At 36.3% G+C, this 19,341-nt stretch overlaps 1 protein-coding gene across 2 annotated transcripts; it reads right to left on the bottom strand.

Moving 5' to 3' along the window:
• Positions 1–2,618: 2,618 nt before the first annotated feature.
• vstm2b (V-set and transmembrane domain containing 2B) lies at positions 2,619–18,995 on the bottom strand. 2 transcript variants are annotated; one of them, XM_088613852.1, is made up of 5 exons: positions 18,846–18,995; positions 16,101–16,288; positions 15,203–15,232; positions 13,780–14,152; positions 2,619–3,442 (listed from the first exon to the last, which is right to left on the bottom strand). In XM_088613852.1, the coding sequence occupies exons 2-5, from the start codon at positions 16,230–16,232 to the stop codon at positions 3,354–3,356; spliced, it is 624 nt and encodes a 207-aa protein (XP_088469978.1). In that variant the 5' UTR covers positions 16,233–16,288; positions 18,846–18,995; the 3' UTR covers positions 2,619–3,353. The 2 variants fall into 2 exon arrangements, with proteins under 2 accessions (XP_088469978.1, XP_088469977.1); XM_088613851.1 differs by lacking the exon at positions 18,846–18,995 and adding an exon at positions 17,375–18,093.
• Between the last annotated feature and the right edge of the window lie 346 nt (positions 18,996–19,341).

The raw sequence follows: 19,341 nt of genomic DNA, 5'->3' as shown, positions 1-19,341 counted from the left end.
CTTTAGCAGCTTGTGTGTGGATGCAGCTTCCCACTTGGAGCAAATCTAACTGGTAACTCGCTGTCAGGTGTTTGGTTATTAACAGCTTTGTTCCCTTCTACATGTTCATGAAGCTAGAAAGCTACGTTTGCACTACAAAATACAGTTGTATTAGAATTGTTAGCTTAACACAAAATTGGTAAAATTCCATTAGACGATTGCTTAGATTTTTGTTTCTGTTTAAAGAAGGAAAAAAGCTGGATGAAAAGAGCAGAAAAAATGTCTAATACTTTTGCACAACAGTGTATGAATTCTGTTCTTTGAAACTGTTTTCATTGAAACAGTTGCTTAAATGATAGTATTAATATTGCAATATACCACATGTAAAACATTTGCACTAAATTGGATGTATAGCTGGCATTTAATAGACATTTAATAAATTATTTGGCAAACACAGTACATGAGCACATGTGGTAACATATTTATGTCAAATTACTGGGGCCATCTGTGGATGCATTGCTGGTAGGGAGCATAACAATCACTAAACTTGACACCTGAATTGCAAGAAGCTGAGAATCAACCAAACAACAGCATGTTAGATGGTGATTGCAGATAGGTGAAAATCCTTCTGATACTACATTTGGTACTATGACAACAGAATACTGAAATGAACTTAAGCATAGATTACATCAACATTTGACTCAATTATAAACCATTTAGTCCTTCTACAATTTCCATTGGGTAGATGCAAGACATCTTGGTGACAAACATTTGCAGTGTTGAATTTATCTGGGAGTTCATGTAAGTCACACATTTTCATTAACAGTTTGTGACTATATCAATAAATTGCTTCCAACTTATATAATAACTTTTCTGTAGTGTTTTGCACAAATGCCATTTTGTAAACTGAAATGGTAAAAAAAACGTATTTTTCTGTGATGACCAACAGTAATTGGATCAAAATATTCAGTATAAAAATTGTTTCACCCCCGATTTTCTATGACAAACATATGAGGAATTCAAACAGTTTGTAGGAAGAATCAGCAATAAGTTGAAATAGATTATGGTTGTTGACAATAAATACAAAAGTATTCCCCCCCCTTCCAAAGAGGAATATACATTGTGTTTACAAATGATGTATACAGACTGCAAAGAAAAATCCCTAACTGAAATATATAGATTGCATAGTAATCACTCCCTTGATTCAGTACTTGGCGGTAGCTTCTCTGGCAGTGATTAAAGCTGATTAAAGCTATCTTTTTGGATAGTGCAAATTTCACCAGTTCTACTTTGCAAACTTGAATAAGCTCCGTCAGGTTGTTTGGGGATCATTAATGAATGGCAATTTTCAACTTTTGCCATAGTTGGGTTGATCAATCAGATTCAAGACAGTACTTTGACTGGGCCGCTGATGGAACATTCACTTTCTTCATGTTAAGCCATTCCAGTGTAGCTTTGGCTTCATGCTTTGAGTCATTGTCCTTCTAAAAGGTGAATTTTTCTCCCAGTTTTAGGTCATTAGCAGACTGAAGCAGGATTTCCTCTAAGACTTTTCTATATTTTGTCCTTCATTTATTTTCCCAGTCCCTACTGATGGGAAACAGGATCATAACCTAATGTTGCCTCCATGACAGCAAAGGATTGTGTTGACTGGGTGAAGCAAAGTGTTGGGTTCTTGCCAGAATTAACGCTTTACATGTATAGCAAAAAATTTAATTTTTTTCTTGCTTGACCATAAAACCTTTTACCACATGTTTGCAGTATCACTTAAAAGCTTTGTTGTATACTACATGCAGGATTTGGGATTCGTGCCAATGTGCCATACAGGCCAGTTTTGTGAAAGTGACTTGCATATTGTTGACTTACTGTATAAACAGTTTTCTCCCATCTCCAACATTGAACTCCATAGCTTTCCAAAGGTGCTGTTTGCCTCACAGTGGCATCCCAAGTCAGTTTCCTTTCGTGCAGCTGCTTGGTTTGGAAGGATTATTTGATTTTGAGAATTGGCTGGGTGGTAAAATATTGCTTCCACTTCTTAATGATCGGCTGCATTGTGCTCAAAGGAATGTTCAATGTCTTTGGATTTTTTTCTCACTACTGTTCTGTGCCTTTCTCCAATCTTATGCCTGACTTGTTTTGAATGAGCCTTGGTCTTCATGGTTGAATCTTGACTATCTGACTGATGTACCTTACAGAGACAGGTGTATGTATTCTGAAATCATGTGAACCATTATTATTGCAGACAGAAGCCATTTGACTAATTGTGTGACTTAACAAATTAGTTTTGTGTACCTGAACCCATCCAGATTTACAATACCAAAGGGAATTAGTACTTAGCAAATCAACATATTATTGTTTTTTAGTTTTTTGCTGTTTGCACTAACATATATTTCCTTTAAACTATAAAATTGTTCAGCATGAGAATTCATTTTGATTACAATTTAAAAGCACAAAGAATGTGTTTTTTATTTGTAGTTCCACAAAATGTGATATCAATGGAAGGGGGTGAATACTTTTGCCTGGTACTTTCTTATGCTAATAAAGATGCCGAGAATTGAAGAGTAGATACAAAACATAAGAAACTTCAAATTTTCATTGTTTAATTTGATCTTTAAATTACACACGTAGGAGCAATGTGATTATTTCAAAAAACCTTTATTTCAACTGGTGTTGGCAATATACCAATACTGTTTATAAATGAATGTCATACCTTGATCACCATCTTTAATAAAAAATAAACATTATTGAAGGTGGCTAGTAACTATGGTAAGGTGTGCCTCATTTAATCAAAATATATAAGAAGATCATATTTTTGATATATAATGTAAAATGCTTTAAAAGAAATAAACAAACTTCTTACACTGATCTACATAAATATTGTCCTCCTTGATGGGGCTTTCAACACTGGCTTCATTTTCTTTGAAACGCAAAAGAATGGCTAACTGCTCAACAGTTCGTGCAAAAAAGATAAAGCAGAAGGATCAATTTTACAAAGGAGAAAAAATACAATAACATAAATAATGAACGCCATGCACACTGCAGGGCCAGACACTGTTATTTGGAAACTCGATGCATCTTTTTGTGGATGTTGGTTGTGTGTAACACTAGATTTCCAACAATTGTGAAGCTTGTATTCACATAGATTCCTTTATTTTTTTTTTGTCATGCTTCATAAAATCCATTTACATCCAGCTTTAAGACGGTAGGGTCTTCAATCAGTCCGAGTTAGGAGATTGTTTCTTATTTATTTATTCACTTACTTTATAATTTTATGTTTAACTTCCTCAGTGGTGTGCCATATGAGTATACAGTATTCTCCTTTTTGTTTGGTACATTAAGTGAGAAGGTTGAAGACTGTTGTTTGCTGAAGTCTATCAGTGGTTCACCAGTAAGGGAAGAAGCCTATGCAAGATCAGAAGGGAAAAATACAAGAAGGGCTCTGTGGTCGCAATGGTTCCACAACCTGTAAAAACAAAGAAGAAACAAACAATGAACATATCATTCACCACTTCACTGGGAACAAGTAGACACCTGAAGAAGGCTGAAGAAGGTGGAATCAAGCATTACTAAGCAACCAAGGGACACTGTCACAGCTCTCCAAATTGAAAGTTTCATTAGGTTTTATTTGCACAATTTCAAATATTATTAAACAAAACATCAGTCTGTATCTGATGTGTATTACATTTGACCCATACATGGAAAATTCTGAGACACTACAAGCTTCATACGTTACAGCAGAAATTATATAATTCAGTTTTTCAGTTACAAAACGAAACTGTTTTAGTGGTAACGATGCAAAGTTTTTTGGGGGGGAGACTGCTTGCAGAGCAATCGGCATTCAGAAACTGCTGATTGGCATTCAATGTGTTTTTATGTTTATAGGACAGTACTGTGGGCAGCATGGTGCTGCAGTTGCCCTGCAGTGCTGGGGCCCTGGGTTCAATCCCAGACCAGGAGCGCTATCTGTGTGGAGTCTGTATGCTATCCCTGTGTTTCCTCCGGGTGCTCTGGTTTTCTCCTTGAGTCCCAAAAACATACTGGTAGGTTAATCAGCTTCTGGGAAAAGTTGGCCTAAGTGTGAGTGTGTGTCTGTGTGTCTGCACTAAACTGGAGGGCTGTACTGTGTCTTGCACTCGTTGCTTGCTGGGATAGGCTCTGGCTCCCCCTCAACCTTGAATTGGAAGAAGTGGTGAGAAAGTGGATGGATATTACAAAATATGTTACAATCAGAAGTCCTTATATTAATACACGCAATATTTAAAACTTGTCTCACTGCACATCTTTTCACAATGAAGTCTGCTGCTCTGAAATCAATCCAAGATTCAATTTAAGACTCACATCCTTTTTTTTCATAGTTATCTTTAGTTCAGTTATATAATCAAAAATCATCACAAATGTCTTTTAAAAGCTTTGTGCTAAAATGTAAAATATTCACTGTTTCTTACCCCACAAAAGTAAAAAAAAAAGGGTGATAAATTACTTAACTCAGTACAATGTTTTAGTAGTTGGAAAAAAAGTAACTTAAAATACCTAAAGAGCAGAATGACCTGGTCAAAATTCCCAATTAAAGTCAGATTTAAAAATTAAAAACCAAAAACCATGCCTTTATTTTCAGAGATACAAGAGTAAGGGTGTTAAATTTCCCTCTGGGTTTGCATTATTCGTCCTTTCTGAAGCTACCCCTAAACACACCTGGTGCAGTCATTTCTCATGGAATCTGCTGTGTTGCTGTTGGACTGCTGGCCCATAATGGCTGCTGTATGTCACCTAGGTGGCAGCTGCACTTCAGTAGTGGATGATGTGAGCCTCCTCCCACAGTATATTAAAGTGATTTGGGACCCTTTGGGATGTATAAATGCAAAAAATGAATTAAAGAACTGTAGGTACTGTATGTCAGATTTCCCTCTCTGAAGATGCTTAATAATGCTTGGAACATTTCTGGTAAATAAAAGGCTTTTCACTTAAATTGAAAAAGAAACAGATGGAGCCATTCTGTGACATGTAATTGTAATTTTACAACAAACCTAGAGCTTTTCTGTTCCTGACATTAAGTGAACTAACATTCGGTGTTTGGACTGCTCAAAGTCACAAAAAAGTAAACATTACAGTCTCTTCTGATATGTGTAACGCATATCTGTGCACTTCAGTTATCATTTGTTGTGCTTGCAGTAAATATCCACAATTGCATGATAAGCGAAGTTGTCTTTACTATGCCAGGATTGGGACCATGTCAAAATCTTTAATGGCTCTTTAAATGTTACAAAGAAACTCTCTGGAGGCCTCAGAGAAATGGAACTGAATGCAACAGCCCAGAATGCACTCTCGTTTTCTTCACTGCTCCGCTGATCTGACCTCCAGCTACAGAAATGCAGGGGAGGCTCATGGTGGTGGTGATGACTGCACTCAATGCAGAAGCTAATTTGAAACGCTTCCCTAAGACGGAGATGACAGGTGTTTATTTGAGGAGCCCTGAGACAGTCAAAACTGATGGCCTATGTCTATCATTTAGCCCTGGTGATGCACTCAATCTTCAGCTTCACTGAGCAGATACAATCATTCCTTTTGGCATGCCAAGCCCACCTCCTCTTATACTGTACTGCTTTTAGGGACTTTTGAGTTATTTATTGATCATTTCTTGTAAAAAGTTCATTATTCATTATTAAACTTCATTGTTGCATTGATACAGTATGTCAGTGTATAGCATGTTTGAGATTCATACAGAAAACCAAAAATTAAAGAAAATACAGAAAAAAGCAAAGCAAAAGGGGGAGAACAAAATCTTCAAGGATCTAAATAAGTCCTAACCTTGAGCTTCGTTTTTTGTAATTTTATATAGGTCCTGTCCATTGCTGATAGGCAATTTCTAATTCTTACCTATTGCAGGACATATTATGATTGAACATACAGTCCTATAATTTAGTCAGGGGAACCCATGCTTCTTTGATTGTCCAGCTGTAATGTTCTGACCTTTAACCTTCAGGAACCTGCACTCCATGCCATTGTCAAAGGTGTGCTTGACTGTTCCGTTGCACACCCTGGGTGGGGTGGTGGGTGGTGCCACTGCCTTCACCAGATAAAGTCAAAGAAGGAGGTTGAGCCTGGGCAGCTGGAGGTGGATTCAAACCTGATTTAATTCTGTTGTGTGAGGTATGCTTTGTGAACGCATGCAGTAAATACCAGCTCTTGGGATACCTTTTAAAACCCCTTCCTTGCCATCCATTCATGGAGTGTTCTTGTTATTGATTATCAAATTAGTAGTGGGTGCTGAAATTATGTATGTAGTAAGTGGGATTAAGTGACCCGAACCACTGCTTTGCTGAATACATTAAATGAAATTTGCAGGGTATGTTGCAAAAACACTTGAGAGTCTTACGAATTTATCAAAAACACCTATCGCAAAAGTTGCTGACTCCTGATAGCTTGAACAATATTATACTGTTATTGAAAGTTCAGTCACTTGGGGAATTGTATTTCCTAGCTATTCCACATTAATTAAGTTTACATGCAACCTTGAATGTGACATTTTTATTTAACTGTCCAAAAATATTGACATATCCTATATTCTATACAAGAAAAAATAAGTATATCAGCTGTATTTTACATTAAAGACTTTTAATTTAACATTTTTTCTGCTCAAAGGGAAATGCATTGACTGGCTTTTCAAAATACTGTGTCTTTTCCTATATTTTATATAACTACAAAGCAACAAAGGAATTTGAAGATACTGGTTAACCTGTCACTTTAAAATGTGCTAATATTTTAAAATATGATGCCAAAGAAGTATGAAAAACGTAAGAATATCATTCCAATAACATAAAATAATAAGTAATAGGTGTATTCCATGCTGAAAAGATAAGAAAGAAAACACTACATTTTGGCTTGGTAGCCTTCTTCGGGTGTAAGAGTTGTATTGCTTGATATAATTCTGTCAGTTTTGTTTTTCCCATGAATTACTTGGGTCACATATATACACATAGAAGAAGGCTCCATAGCTGAAATGTGTTTTCTTTCTTCTCTTTTCAGCATGGAATAAACCTATTACTTGTTCCTTTGCAGCCTATACATGCTGACGCAGCTACCCACCTGAACTACATAAAATAATATAATTGTTTCAATATAATCTTTGTTTCACAAAGTCAGTATTTACTATATTTAGGATAAACTAAAATGGTACTATCACAAGAGTCTAAACAGCACACATAGGAGCTACATGCCCAACTAATTTAGGTTAGATGGGATTAAACAGTATATTTTGGTTAGTATTTTGTTAAAGGTTTGGAAAATATAGATTTAAAAAATCTATCAAACAAGTCAACAAATTGGTCCACATTTCCCACCCCTATGCCCTCTGGAGTCTAAGTAAAAATACACCTCTCCAAAAAAACTGACTATTTTAATCATTCATGGCGCAAAAGCATCAATCTCCTTCCACTTCCCAAGTACAAAGATGGAGCATGTTTGATCCTGGTCAGAGAAAGTACTACTAAAACTATGTCTTTGAAAATAAGTTTCCAATGTCACCACCAGGTTAGCTAATAGAGAGGAAGCCAGCTCTGGTCAGTGCGGTTTTTAACTGCAGTATTACTGTCTAGCCAACAGGACAGCTGAAACATTGAACCAACATGGAGAAGCAATGGGCATCCAAAACAGTTTCACTGCTTGAAAATAAGGCAACCTGTTTCCAAAATGCAAGGGTGTTAGGGCAAGCCAAAACCTATGTACTAAAGTGCCTAGAGTAAATAGGCTATGGCACTGCAAAGAACAAACTAAGCTTAGATTGCTAAAATGGCATAGTTGGTCATGAACTCTGTATTGAATATAATTAGCACTGACCCAACCTGGATTGTACAGATGGATACAAAATAATGAATTAAAAAACAAATGTCATCTACCTGTAAAATGCAGATGACAAACCTGCTATGCAATAGCAGCCTTTTGTTTTCCTTTTGCTGCCAAATGGACCCTCACCAGGGTGATTGGCTGATTTGTTAACGTTTGGAGACAGTGGTACTTGTCCGGGTGTGTAGCAGAAACAAAGTCACACAAATTTTACGAACTCACATGCATAAACTTTCAGCACTACTTTATAACCATAACTTGTTTGCCATTGATGCATAGCTCTCATACTACACTACAATCCCACAACAATATCTTAGCATGTAGCATATTTTATAACCTACTGTAAACGCTAACCACCCTAAAATATACAGAGTATCACAATAACCACAGATGAAAAAATATTTTGTCAGTGATGTTGTCAGGACTGCCACTAGTCGGAATATCTAGCCTTGAGTTTGGTGAACCTAGCAACAGAAAAGCTGCCATTTTACAATAACACCAAGAAAAGAATCAGAAAAGACCTATCCTCTTTTCAGAGACAGGAAAACCTAAATAATATGCAAGGTGGGTATAACATCTCTTTGACTGCTGATGTATACTGAAAAAAAAGCAAGAAAGGATTCTGACCTAGATTAATTAGCTAAGTGACAGCACTACTTAGATCTACAGCTTAAATCAATAAAATATGGCCTTCTAGGCATGAGATAAGAATTTCAAAGGATAGGCCTTTTGTCAGATAGTCCTAAGTTTAAACCTCTCATTCACAAACTCCTTTAAACCCAGCTGTTGGGAAACCTTATTTAAGAGGAAACTTCACAGTTCTTAAGAGTACTTTAAAGTGGCTCATGGGGATGCCCCAGTTTTACTTTTTACCCTCCTTTGTTATAGGATTTCTACAGTATTAAGGCTGCAACAAAGAGGAAGAAAGATGTTAAATATGGCCAAAATGTCTGTTCAGTGGAAACTCTTCCTGTATTGTCATAGATGCACGAAAACTTAACATGGGGAAAAATACTGATGGGGATGTGCAATACGTTTGGAAAAAGATGCTCAATAGTTGCAGGCATTGTACTGATTACTGATTAACTGTTTAACTGATACTCCAAAAAATAGAATATTGGAAAACATAGATTATCAGATGGAACAGCTTTCTGAATTGCGATGTTCAAATTATGTTTAAGAACATTCAGTTGTTATGAAGTAAAGAAATTAATATTAATTAGCTTTTGGAGTTTCAGAGTATGGAGAGGGGATGTTACTTTATAAAGAGACCCCTACTTCCACTTCTTTCATTTCACTGGTCAGTATTAGATATGCCAGCACTGATAGGGTGACAGCTGTCTGTGATAGTTATATATGTAACTTTATATATGCAAAAGATAGACTCAGAAGTCTCTGTAGAAGGTTCTACCATTACAAACATTGTGAAATGGCAGGAGCTCATTTATATTCATTCCCATAATCATTATATAACACCTATTTAAATGAAAGGCAGGCATCTTCTATCAGTTTTATTTAAGAAAGACATTAGCTTGAACTGCTAAACGTTGTGGATGGATTTTCAACATTTAGAAATTATGCAGATGTGCTAAAACCAACATGCAAACAGAACAACAAACATCGAACTTCATGAGAATCTGTTAAAGAATTAAATTACAATGACAATTAGAGCACTCTGAGAGTGTGGCACTTTGTTTATCAAAGCAAAACAGATTTCTGGTGCTGACTGCAGACAATTATTGCTTTATTCTTATTTTTCTTTTCCTTTGTTAACATAATTCTGCCTCCCATCCTCTCGTCAGTAAACAGTCGACTCTGATGACTCAGTTTGTTCTTTTCCCTGAAAGACAATCTTTGCAGCAGAAGCATCCTCCCTGGATATGTCTGTGCCAGTATTCCACTCACGCAGCCTCTGTTGCTACTACGTGTTACATTAGGCGAACATGTAGCCTGTCTAAGTTACGGTTGAGGAAGAAAAGATGTAATTAAAGTGAGAAACAAAGCACAAGCGAAAACAAAAACACATCAGTTAAATGAGAACCTGTAGCAGCAGAATTACTCATAAGTGAGAAACTGTCTAACCACATCATAAGTCAATCCCTAGCCACACCATTTCATTTATCAATTAAGCATTATGTGTAAGTATATGAGATTCAGTTTGTGCATTCTTAGGTTTAACACTTCTCACGTTTTAACTGAACATACCCCTGTTCTGCTCTTTTCTAACATAGAATGCCAGGCTTGTTGTGATCTTCAAAACCATCAATCAGTATTGTGTATATACACTACATTGTTAATAGCATTAAGATAATCAAGTCCATTACACAACAGAACAGCTACAAACAACACTATTAAAGCAAATGGTAGAAAATTAAAGAGAAATAGGACAGCTGTCTAACCAGCTTTAAATACATTGGCTTCGGCAGCCAAGGTCAGGCTGGGGTATAAGGCCATGGATTGCATTGCAGTTTCTTGACATTTCAGATTGAATTCCTGCAGGTTCCAACAACAGCATGTCATGCTGTCTAGCTTCCTACCAGCCTGACCCACTCCCCTTGGAGAACAATTGCTTACCTGCCAATAGTCCCTACTCAGTAGCCAGCAAAAGATCTTCTCACGTTTTAACAGGTTAGTAAGAAAAAAAGCTGTTTGCTTCTAAGATGGAAAAAAAATAACTGCTTTTTTTCTTTTCTGCAACAATGACTTTTCCAACAGAAAACATGCATTTGACAGCCCATTACGTCTCTGTGCTTTGAAACTAAAAGGAAATGACTGGGGAATCAGGCTGTTCATCTGAACGTACTTCGGACAAGGAAATCTTAGTGCAAGAAAAGTCTTAATCCTTGGGCATACAATGCAAGCTTGCTTACAAGAAACAATATGATGTGATCAATGGCTGTGGAATTAACAATTCTCTGGCAGGGAATTTAATCTTTTCAGGCCATCTGTTTTGAAATACTGTAACACACCAAACACTCACAATGCACAACCTGCAAATTTGTTTCTTTTCATTTTTGTGTAAAATAAGCCAGTTTAATTCTACTCAAAATACAGTACAGGTACTGCCAAAACATCAAAACATTTAATAATATTTAATATAAAATAAAACATTGTATTCTTTCTTTTCTCGCTGTATATAGGAACAATGGAAATTAACATCTAGGGCTTTTGTAAGAAAAGGAGCCCATTAACCATTTCAGAAGTCTTTTACCTTGAAGTAATTCATACAACTTCAAGCTAACTTCAACAGCTGGTAATAAACAGCTGATATTGCATTGTTATTTTGAGACAGTTTAAGCAGTGCTTATTGAAGTCGTTAACAGGCCTCTGAGGAGCACAACACACAGTGTTTCCACGTGTTAATAAGTCTACTGTTTTTCTTCTGCAGATTTCTTTATGTTCCATTAATGAAAACAGGACATAATACATCAAATGTTAACTTACTCTCTTTAAATTCCAGCTGATAACATTATGAGTCATTATATTTAATGTACATTTTTTACAATACATTTGACTTTATATATCTATGATTTTTTATATTAAACATATGTATTAAAATTGCAATCAACAAATCTTTTATTCCTTTTATTATATCCTTTTCTATAGCAGACATGGGCAGAATACATATTTAATCATACACCTCATTCTGTTACACTCTTATTCCAGCAGTCATACAGAAATAACTAATGAGATATGAAAATGTAATAGGCAATTTTAAACACCTGACAGAGTGTTGAAAACTAGGCTTATCTGAGACTTGCCTTTGGCATTTTCTGTTTAATATTAATTGTTTCTGCCACTCAGTAAAATGACATTGTGAAAAGTGACAGATGTGGGCATTTTAGAGGACTGTTTTGAATTTCTAGAGTATTGTTAAAAGGGAGATCTTTTAAATTTGCCACATGGCTTTTAACATTCAAAATGTGATGACACATATCTGAAGGCCTACATGAGGTCAAGACAAATTCTATTTAATATTATAATATTTAAGTATCATTTATAATTTACACACTGTTGTACAAATGAAATCTATATAGCAGTTTATGTAGAATCCCATTCAGTTATCACTCTAGTTTTGTTTTATCCAGCATATTCATTCTCTCATGAACTTTAAAGAGTCAAAAGGATAATTATTTTTACAAATTCTAAAACTGAAGAAATGTTACCCATGTGATACTACCCAAAAATGTGGATCTCAGTTTGTTGAGCTAAATATGATGCGCTGTTTTTAGAAAACACTCTTGCAATGCAGAAGAGACAACAAGCAGAGACAGATCAAACACTCCAACAGTCCAGGATCACCAGACCTTGTGCAATGCAGAAGAAGAATGTTCTGTGCATAGAATGAAGTCTTGTCACTGCCCACTATTTCTGTATCAATGGCATCTCAGTGCACTTGCACTGCAGCAAGAAACATCAGCCATTTTGCACCAACATTTGACACTTAAGCGGCACTACTGTTTTATTTCTGAATGATTTAAGTTGCATTCCTATGGTGATAGGAGACATAGTAAATAATCTATCAAGAGGTATTCTGATGCTAGTCTGAGTCAAATCTTGAGTCAAATCTTAAACTACAACACTAGCATTTCTAACCTCAGCAAAGCCCAGAATTAAGAGAAAATGTTGATGTTTTATTAAAGACACGGGTAGTTCAAATTCCTCTGCTGAATCTTGAACCTTATGTATCCTCACTTGTCTATAGTAGTCAAACCCAAATTAATTCTGTCATAATTCCATAATGAGCCACATTTAGGAACCAGGCTAACCACATATCACATTATCTTGTAGTGTTAAAGGTGTTAATGCAGAATTATTTTAGCTGATTTATTTTCCATTAAATTATTTTAAAACAAATAGGATATTTCAGCTATAAACAGTATGCAACTGTGCCTTTTTTGTAATTGCATGTATACAGTAGTTTGCTATGATAAACAAAATTGGCAACTTAGAAATTCCTCGCATTCTGTGAAATGCAGTTATTCTGAGATTTGCTAAATTGATTTTTTGCAGAACAAACATGCAAGCTCTCCTGCAGCTAATTCTCCAAACATACATGTTCAGTCTGATTTAAAACAATTTTTTGCTTTTTTCAGTGAGATGGTGAAGTGCTATGTATTTGGCAAAGTGAATGTCATTGTTTTTGTTATTTTATGCTATGCCTTTGTGTTGGCACATCATACACTCTGTTATATTTGAAACAAAGAAGTAATATCTTTTCTTCTGTTTGCAATTTTTACTCTAACAGAAGCACACCTCTCCACTATACTATGATCCTGCCACGATTTCACTGCGATTTACTACACTTTACTCTGTTTTTACCATGGTACAGCACAAGTAAAGCTTTTATAAGAAAGTCCTAAACATACTACATTACGCAATGTTTCATCACAATAAAGAAAATATACTCTTTTAATGGTTTTATAAAAGGAATAAATATTTTACTACTTTGCAATTCAGTAGAGAGCAAGACTTTTATTTTATATACATATTTTTACTCAGAGTATGAATATCAGAATTCATTATCCATCTTATAAAGTCATTAGTGCTAGTACCAGCTAGAAGTTCAAATTATAATGCCTGATGATACACCTCAGTATATATAATGGCATGACTAAAATTGTTTCACACATACTCAGACACACCATGTAATAGAATAATAGCAATCCTCATATTTCATAACATTAAAATGTATCATCCAATAATTACATTCAGGAACCACTTCAAACATGTAGTCTGGATGAGGTAAATATTTTAAAGCAAATATCTAACTTGTTTTTTTTGTCGTAAAAGATTAATCATCTATGGAATTCGATTTTCAATGCATTGAACATTTGCGAGAAAAATAAGTAAACCGGATGGCTTAAAAAAAGCAGAATTCTCCAAACACACAAATAGCAGTAAAAAATACGCAATTTTAAAACTGAGACCACTAGATGTCACTGTGGTTCTTTGACTCACCGGTTCCATGTTCCTGTCGGAGGATGGCCGCATTTCCAGGCTGTGGCGAAGCTGAGGATGTGGCAGCAGCTGCTGCTGTTGTTGAGCCAGCTCTTTCAGAGGATGGCACACGACTTTTATTCTGGCCAGGCTCAGAGGTGGCTTTGCCGGCTGGATTGTTCCTAAGGGGCCATCTATTCTGAATATGAGAGACGGCCTCTTCTGCCAACATGCCATCGCGAGGGGTGACCCGCAACGTTGCCTGGGCTTTGTGTTCCTGAGTCTCGTCACCACTGTTGCCGGACACCCGACATTCATATACCCCCTCGTCCACTTTTCTCACATTAGAGAGTCGCAGCCTGTGAGATATGTCATTGCCTTGTACTCTGACAGTCTGCAAAAAGGGAATTGTAACACAGGCATTAAAAACACTTCCTAATTCAAAAGGCACCATCCAAATGTGATATTGGAACTTACAATTAATTCTATGCACTCGCCATTTTGATTAAATTGAATTTTACTGACGGTAAAATACACCCTTATATTTTCAGATAACTGCACGCTTTCACTAACAACACCAGAATTCCCTTCTTACATAATAGTACAACCGAATTTCTTGGTAAATTAAAAACCAGGGTCTAAAACGCAACCATGCGTCTTACGTTAAACAAATAGAAACAGTTGTGCAAATAGAACAATTAGAAACATATTTTACAGTTATGCATTTAGTCAATGATTATTTAATCAAAGCATATCCTTTTTCAGGCGGTTTGAGAAAAGTTATTTCCGTATAATCGTAATGAATCTAGACGTGTAAATTCAAATTGTATGCAATATACAGTAGTCGTCTCTCAGTTTGAGAATGTATTTTTAGAGGTGCAACATGATTTTTAAAATCTAGCTTACTATGTACCAAAAATTGTTATGTATATCACAGCTGATGAAAATTACTGCAACATCAGTATGTATTTACATGCATTTATTTCATCCATGGCTAATAAAAGCACATGGATAGTGGAGATACAGTGGAGACAATCTTGCAGTCTCAAATGGACAAATGGAAAACTATCGTTTCTACTGGTACATGACGTAAAGGGGTCCGCCGGAATAATTTTATTCGTAGCTCGCAGGGAAATTTGTAAATTCTAATAAACATGTGTACTCCCTCATCCTGCTGCCATCTTCGATTGGATTGTTCAATTTACTTCACTCATTCCAGCTAATTCAAACTCACTGTCCTCCGAGTACACATCCACAGTGTTGAGGCACCCCGATTAGATGGATTTTTCCTGCCTTTGTTCACCTGTGGTCAATATCTCCTTAACTCAAATTCGGCTGATTTACTCTAGTGTAATTAAAACAATACAAGTAGCACAATACAAGTGGTGATAGCAGCCGCTAAACCAACAATTCTACAACTCAACAAGGGAAGAAAAACACTCACACTGATCTTCGTGGCGTCTCTGTGAGCCACCTGAAAGCAGAAAGGGTCACAAACGTTACAGCTAAGCTCAGGAGATCAGCATAAACATTACGTTATGTGGGGACAATTAAAATGATTCCCCAATTGGGAGTGGTTTGCCAATTAAAATGTATAATCACATTTAAGCCGCACTGTGCATTTCGGTTTTATAATATTAGGCAGGATTAAAGACCATAGCCAAAGATAATATGCTTTCTGAACAGTAGTAGTACACGTAGTAATTAGTGTGTTAAGTACACGAACGATTTTAAATACATAGAAAGTTTTGTATGCACATAATTGGAGGTAACGAGAAATAAAACGCTCTGCTTTTCTTAATCCTGTGCTTTTTTACCTTTACTGTAGTAGTCTATGCTGTTGCGTGACGCTTATAGGCATAAATACGACAGAAGGGGAAAAAATGCTCAGATACACAGGGCACCTGTTTGACTGGTATTCAGTATCGCGATTTACCATACAGCACAGCGATCAGTACCGGGTATGAACTTGTATAAATAATTTGACATCACTGTCATGATTCACTAGACATTTCAATTATATCTTTTGGTCTTTTACTTAACCCTAAAGCCCAACGAGTTCTCATGGTTTATGAGAGTTCCAAATAAACATGTATCACTATTAATGGCTTTATATGGTTTTAGTTAGCTCCACATAAATACAGCACCTCCAGTGTAAGAACGCTTTTCAGTTGCGGCTAGGCATTCACAAAATTAAAAAAAGGGAACCGATATTGCACCATGGTCACGCCAGGTGAGGCAGAAGCTTTGCACCATATTGACCTCCTGTCCTCATGTATGGTTTAAAGAAGCTTCTGTCATTCTGGGGGTAGAAGGCGTCTGGTCACAGAGAATGGATTTACCTTAGCTCTGTTTGCAGGGGCACTAATTTGCAGTTCATGTGCAAGTTCTCTTGCGGCTGGTTCCTTAAGATACCACCACTGAATCTCCAGGGAGAAAGACGTGGATCCGCTGGCCCGAAAAGCACAAGGCATCTCAATATCTTCTCCCTCACTGACACTCACATCTTTGGGGACTTCAGTAAATGTCGCTGACAGAAGGAAAGAATAGCAAGGCAGTGGTTAACGGGAAAGATTAAGAGACAAGATCAGTCTTTTTCAATGCAATCTGATCTGGATTCACTCAAGAACTTGAAGCTTTTTATCTCCTCCTCAATTAAATCTCACATTTCAGCAAATTATGCTGCAGTTACATTTCTGAATAAAAAATGAAGAACACGAACAAGCACTAAAAGAAAACACATGGGTATTCTTTTAAAATACACATTTGTGCGGTTTTGAAATCAGTAAATGTAGATCTCAGTCTTTCTTTTCAATAATTTCTCTATAAACTGTACTTCAATTTGCAAATTTGTACACTTGTATTTGTAAAGTAGGATTGAGAATTCAGTGTTAGCTTCCTCAATCGTCATAGAAAGTAAAGAAGCAACTTCCTACCTTTTCAATACCTATCACACAGTAAAATAATAAGTAAACCCTTATTATTTGTATGTACAGTATAAAGTGGGCTTCAAGTTCAGAGTAGCCTGAAGCATTCCAGTATTGACAAATCTGTCTAAAAGCTAATGTCTATCTTTCCCTGAGAGATTTCTGTTAAGGGGTTGCATAATATTTTCTGGAAGGAATATCGTGGCATTTCTATCCACTTGCGCTATGAATGCACAATAGCGTCTTTACTGAACTAGCGTTTTAGTGTGTGCGTGTGTAGGGGGTGAGTGGGTGTGCTTCTCACAAGGGTAGAATATTCCGCTTTGATCTAGCACTTTTTTCAAAGAAAATGAATAATAAGAACGATGATAATCACGATAAATCAACATTAATACATAAGTCTAAAACATTGTTCTTGAAAAACAATTGTTTTCTTTTATATCAAGTAATGACTTGCATTCAATCGCAGTAATGAAGGATGAAGACCTATCCACAACGTCTGTCGACAGCTGGAGTTTTATGATACTAAATGGATAAATGTATTACGATACATTTAATACTTTGTGACAAAATTAATTTCTCTGTACAGGTCACTGTTAAATAGTTTTTTCTATATGACTTTTCTTTTAGAAAAAAGAGCACTTAAAACGTTGACCAAATCACAAATAGAATTAAGCAAGTTTACTTACCATTTACATACAATAATAGGGGCGCATTTAACATCAGATAATAAAGGACACCGTAGAGTCCCCGTTTTTCCATTTCATAAATACAATGTTTAGATTAAAGAACAAGTGAAGATTATCATTTGACCTCTAATGCTTATAAATCAGCATTCCCATGGCAAACCAAAAAAGAGTCTCATTCGTTTTCCACGGGTAGAGCTCTCCACAATCCAAGTACCGTACTCCCAGCGCTATCGTTTTTCAGCAGGACAAATATATAAATAAAATCCAAATGTGATTGACATTAAACTCCCTCTCTAGCACAGAATGTCCAGCGGTCTTTCTTGTTATTATTATTCCTTTCAGCCCTCGTCGCTTTATTTCCAGATTTGCTGTAACTCAAAACGAAACTTCTTTTCTGCTGTAAGAAAGCTGTACCTTTGGCTTTCCAAGGGAGGGAGAGATTTCCTGGGCTCTAATCCAACACCCATCACCAAAGCATCCTAGTCTATGATCCAAAAGAAGACCTAATGAGGGAGCAAGGTTCCCTGGATATGCTCTAAACCTGGAGATCAGTCGATAGTTCCCGCTTGTGCTACCGGATCCCTCTGCTTTGTATTAGAGTGCATAACAGTGAGGAGGCGCTTTGGCATCTCCAAACCAGCTCGTTCAGAGTGTATGTGCGCAGCTAACACCAGCCAGTAGAGATCTGGAACCTAACCAACCTTTTCCACTCTCAAATCAACACGCAGCTCAACCTATAAGGGGAAATTTCACAAACTGACGTCCACATGAAATGCATCGGTAATGCCAGCCCTGAAAATATACAGAATCAAGATGATTCGTGTTGTTTTCTCTCTAGGATCAACAAGCAGCTCTTAAAGAACAAGCAGTCGTGCTGTTAGGCAGCATTATTTCATTCAACGTGAAATATAAAAAACAGCGGGATTAAGCGTTGTTGTCGGCTAGGTTTTAGTAAGGTGCTTGGCAGTAAGTTATATTTTGATCATCAAGCTAGTTTTTCTTTAAGCTGCACGAAAAGCTTAGGCGGATTCTCATGCTCATCGTTGGTTTAACCGTATATTGTTTAATAGTATACAGTGAAAAAAGAAGCTTTCTGAAAAGACCAGTAGCAGCAGTTTATTTTTAATGTGTCTTTTTGGAGCTTTCGGTGAAGAGAAAAAATAACTTTTTAAAAATGATTTCGATACTGTCTTTGATAATTTCTATATTTATGTGATCTAAAAAGAAACGTTTCGTTAATATTGTCGCCATTTTAGGATGAAAACTTATTTGTTAATATACATTTTCAACCATCAAAGCGGTATCTACAGTATAACGACAGCTTTCACCGAACTTATTACTGCGGATGGTCTTGGCATTGCCTGATACGAATATCTCCATTCATTTGACAATGTTCCAATAGTTTCTGGATCACTCTGACAAACAAATTTACGCATGAATAATCTTTGAAAATAGCTTGCCTCTTCCTTACCTTTTCAACACATAGGAGGAACGGACAAACATCTTTCCAAGATACAGAATGCTTTATTGTTACTTTACTGTCATCACATGGGACATTTGTTTTCTTTCGGATGAAACCCTCATTTCCCAAAGGCAGCGCTTTTCAATATCATGCTCTATATACCTTGCGTCCTATATTCAAAACACTTAGGCGCTCGTATCACTTGTATCCCTGTTTTAAAAATAGGGCACCTTGAGTTTGTTTCTAGTTATTGCACCTCGAACCTATTGCTATTGCTGAGCTTAAAGGGGTTTTGTGTGTCCAGTTGTTTTATTTTTATACGTGTATAAAATTACTGATTCCAATGTAGGCCTATGCAGTACTTTTATGTGAAAAGTAGCCTGTGCATATTGCAAATGATCAACACTAAGAATGTCGAAAGCCTTAAAAGACCTATCATAACTCCCCGTAATATTTTACCTACATGGGCTATTAGGACCAGTTTAGTATGGATTTTAGTGTAGGT

The sequence above is a fragment of the Lepisosteus platostomus genome, chromosome 20 (genome assembly GCF_059453375.1).
Source record: "Lepisosteus platostomus isolate fLepPlt1 chromosome 20, fLepPlt1.hap1, whole genome shotgun sequence".
Lineage (NCBI taxonomy): Eukaryota > Metazoa > Chordata > Actinopteri > Semionotiformes > Lepisosteidae > Lepisosteus > Lepisosteus platostomus.
Note: the sequence above shows the minus strand (reverse complement) of the source record. Positions and strands in the feature narration are given on the sequence as shown.

Excerpts from the sequence above, each read along its gene's own strand:
- vstm2b (XM_088613851.1), bottom strand. The coding sequence starts at position 17,447 with ATGGAAAAACGGGGACTCTACGGTGTCCTTTATTATCTGATGTTAAAT. Across the intron at positions 15,233-16,100 it reads CCCCTGCAAACAGAGCTAAG|GTGGCTCACAGAGACGCCAC; the intron begins GTAAATCCATTC and ends TTCTGCTTTCAG. Across the intron at positions 14,153-15,202 it reads GAGACGCCACGAAGATCAGT|ACTGTCAGAGTACAAGGCAA; the intron begins GTGAGTGTTTTT and ends CCCTTTTTGCAG.